This window comes from Helianthus annuus, chromosome 15 (genome assembly GCF_002127325.2).
Source record: "Helianthus annuus cultivar XRQ/B chromosome 15, HanXRQr2.0-SUNRISE, whole genome shotgun sequence".
NCBI lineage: Eukaryota > Viridiplantae > Streptophyta > Magnoliopsida > Asterales > Asteraceae > Helianthus > Helianthus annuus.
In genome coordinates this window covers 173,625,602-173,628,410 of record NC_035447.2, presented here as the reverse complement: position 1 = coordinate 173,628,410, position 2,809 = coordinate 173,625,602, and the positions used below count along the sequence as shown (strand labels likewise).

At 36.0% G+C, this 2,809-nt stretch overlaps 1 protein-coding gene across 1 annotated transcript; it reads right to left on the bottom strand.

Moving 5' to 3' along the window:
- Positions 1 to 276: 276 nt before the first annotated feature.
- Positions 277 to 2,434, bottom strand: LOC110906049 (epsin-3). The gene is made up of 4 exons (XM_022151387.2): positions 2,314 to 2,434; positions 2,112 to 2,234; positions 1,869 to 2,030; positions 277 to 790 (listed from the first exon to the last, which is right to left on the bottom strand). Exons 1-4 carry the CDS (start codon positions 2,418 to 2,420, stop codon positions 484 to 486), a joined length of 699 nt encoding a protein of 232 aa, XP_022007079.1. The 5' UTR covers positions 2,421 to 2,434; the 3' UTR covers positions 277 to 483.
- Positions 2,435 to 2,809: the final 375 nt, after the last annotated feature.

Below are 2,809 nucleotides of genomic sequence, written 5' to 3'. Positions count from 1 at the left end.
TTACTTGACTCAAATTGAATCGAATTCGAATTCAAATTCTTATAATCGAAACGAATTCTTGATAATCGAATCGAATTTAAACGAATTTCAAATTTTTCGAATTCGAAACGAATTCTGAACACCCCTAATGGAGATGGTATATGCCATGATCTTGATTCTTTGACTTTTCTGAGTCAACCATCTTAATTTTCAATTTCAATATTTATGTGAATCTTGAAACTTTTCCTAGTTTATTTCTTCTACGTCTCAGCTTCATACCACAAACTAAAAATCGAAGGAAAAAATTCGCATCGAGTATTTATAAAACACGTATTAATTTACCATTCGAAACAACGGTTTTGACTTTCAAAAGTCAAACACACCAAAAGTATGTATCATGTATGATGTATCTGTACTATTTCATTAGTATATTTCACAAGAGTATGCCAAACATGCATAAGTCTACTTCTAGATCATAAAAGTGTATCGTACCGCCTTTCATACCTATGTAGAAACGAGCGGAACTCTATCCCGATGCTCATCCTTGTTCATTGGGTGATCGTGAAAGTCCAAATTATCGTCTTCATCTTCATCATGATGGTCATTGTTGTGACTACATTTGATATATATTTCGGATCTTGATTTTGTGAATCTTTTCGCGACACTTCTTTGAGTAAAACTACCGAAACCTTTGATCCCACTCGTGACCTTACGGGCTCTATACCTCTCTTCTTTTAAAAAAGATCGATCTTCTTCGAGCAACTTTAATATTCTTTCTGATTTCTCTCTTACCCTTAATCCCCAATTGAACCTAAATATAGATAAAAATTGTTTCAGGCTAACACAACACGAACATGAAATTTGCGGCTTTGGTTCTAGTCTAAACAATTTCGGGTCGAACCTATGAACACATTTAGCCAAACAACTTTTGTTTGGGTGACTTGATGGGTTCACGGGTTAACCCGTTAAATTTTATACTTATTTTAAATATGTGTGTTATGTCTAACTTTAACTAGATTGAATATTCTATACCAAAGCTTAGAAAACAAAAGAAAAATAAGTATTACATTTTATCTAAACGTAATTAATATATATTTGTATTGTAAGCAGCCATTTTGTAGTATTTTCTTGTCTTAGGAGCTTTAGCTTTTGTAGTTCTTTTTTGGTACTATTTTAAACCCAATATGTTTCTTCTCTTATTTTTGTGTACATGCGTGCATATCATAGTTATTAAAGCGAGCGCCCAGACGCAAATAAAACACCGGGCCCAACAAATCGCCCTGAGTGCGCCTCGCACCTTTAATAACTATGGTTCATGTTATAGTTATTAAAGCGAGTGCCCAGGTGCGCCTCGGCGCCCTGAGTGCGCCTTGCGCCTTTAATAACTATGGTGCATATATATATGCTTTTATGACTATTATATCTTGATATGTCTTTGGAGCCGAGGATCTAATTGGAAGCTGCCTCTCCATCCCTTAGGATAGAGGTAAGGTGTGCCTACATCTCACCCTCCACAGACCCTACTAACAGTTATAGGTGGGATTAACTGGGTAAGGGGGTTGTTTGTTGTTGTAAATTTATGGGTCTAGAGTTATTAATATGAAATAAAAAATAACAAATAATATTTCAAGTTAAACGGGTCATTTTCGTGTCAACACATGTACATTCGTGTCGTGTTCGAGTTCATGTGCCCGACTTTGTGTAGAGTTTGGCAACCCGCAAACTCGACCCATTTAACACAAGTGCAGTGCTTCATAGGGTCCGGGGTCCCCCCCCCCCCCCCCCCCCCCCCCCCGTGTTTTTTCGCAACGTAGTGTTAATTTTAAGACACCCCCCTCCCCCTGATTTTTTGTTCAAGCTCCGCCAGTTATTTAACACCCTATGCATACCTTTCTTGATCAAGATGGTGGAAAGTAGTCATCTCCTTGATAACCTCTTTATCACATTGAAATTCTTCAGAAATTCTCTCTGGACCATGTGTAAGCAAGTGATCCAATATAACAAGAGCCTTATAAGACACTCTCCATCTCTCTTTATCAAATTTCCATAACCTAAAACACCCATCAAAAGTTGCATATTTATTTCATAAACCAACTTTTTTTTTTAATACAAGAAATCACTAAATTTGACACCTTTTATGAAGAATATCAACAATTCTCCAGTAATCATCGACTTCAAACGCCGCACGCGATATTAATCCCATTGTTCGCGTGTCTGGCGGCCATGCATCTTCATCAGTTGCTTCTTCAGTCAATCTAAACATCAAAAACAAAACTTATAAACTTTAAAACACAAACCAAAAGGCAAAAACGCGCGTTAAAAACACAAGCTCACAGCTCTGCAGGCGTGACATCGGTTAAGGCCAATCGCGCGGTCTTGATCTTCTCTTTGAAAAAGAAAGATGCTTGTTTTTTGAGTTCATGGAAGGAAGGAGAACCCATCTTTTTTGCTTGCTTTTTAGTGGTGCAGTTTGTATAAATACCATTTTATGTACAAATTATTAGTATATAAATGTTTTTTTTTTAGTTGAATATGCCTAATTTAATGCCTAAATTAATTAGGATTTGCAACTACTCCATTACCAAACACACCCAATAGATAAGAAGTGGATTTGGCTTATGTAATGAGAATGACAAATGTTGAGTTTAAAACAAAGAAACCATGGATTAAATGTTAGGTTTTGAGGCATTCAACATTCAAAAAGCTAAAACTTTGATGATGTTAGATTTTGGCTGATTATGCATGTCTTCAAGTACATGTGTTTAAACTTTAAAGCTAATTTTGGTCAAACATTTTTGCAAAGTTTATGTTTCCGAAAATACCCTTTTGC

Excerpts from the sequence above, each read along its gene's own strand:
- LOC110906049 (XM_022151387.2), bottom strand. The coding sequence starts at position 2,420 with ATGGGTTCTCCTTCCTTCCATGAACTCAAAAAACAAGCATCTTTCTTT. Across the intron at positions 2,235-2,313 it reads GATGTCACGCCTGCAGAGCT|ATTGACTGAAGAAGCAACTG; the intron begins GTGAGCTTGTGT and ends TTTGATGTTTAG. Across the intron at positions 2,031-2,111 it reads GTTGATATTCTTCATAAAAG|GTTATGGAAATTTGATAAAG; the intron begins GTGTCAAATTTA and ends TGGGTGTTTTAG.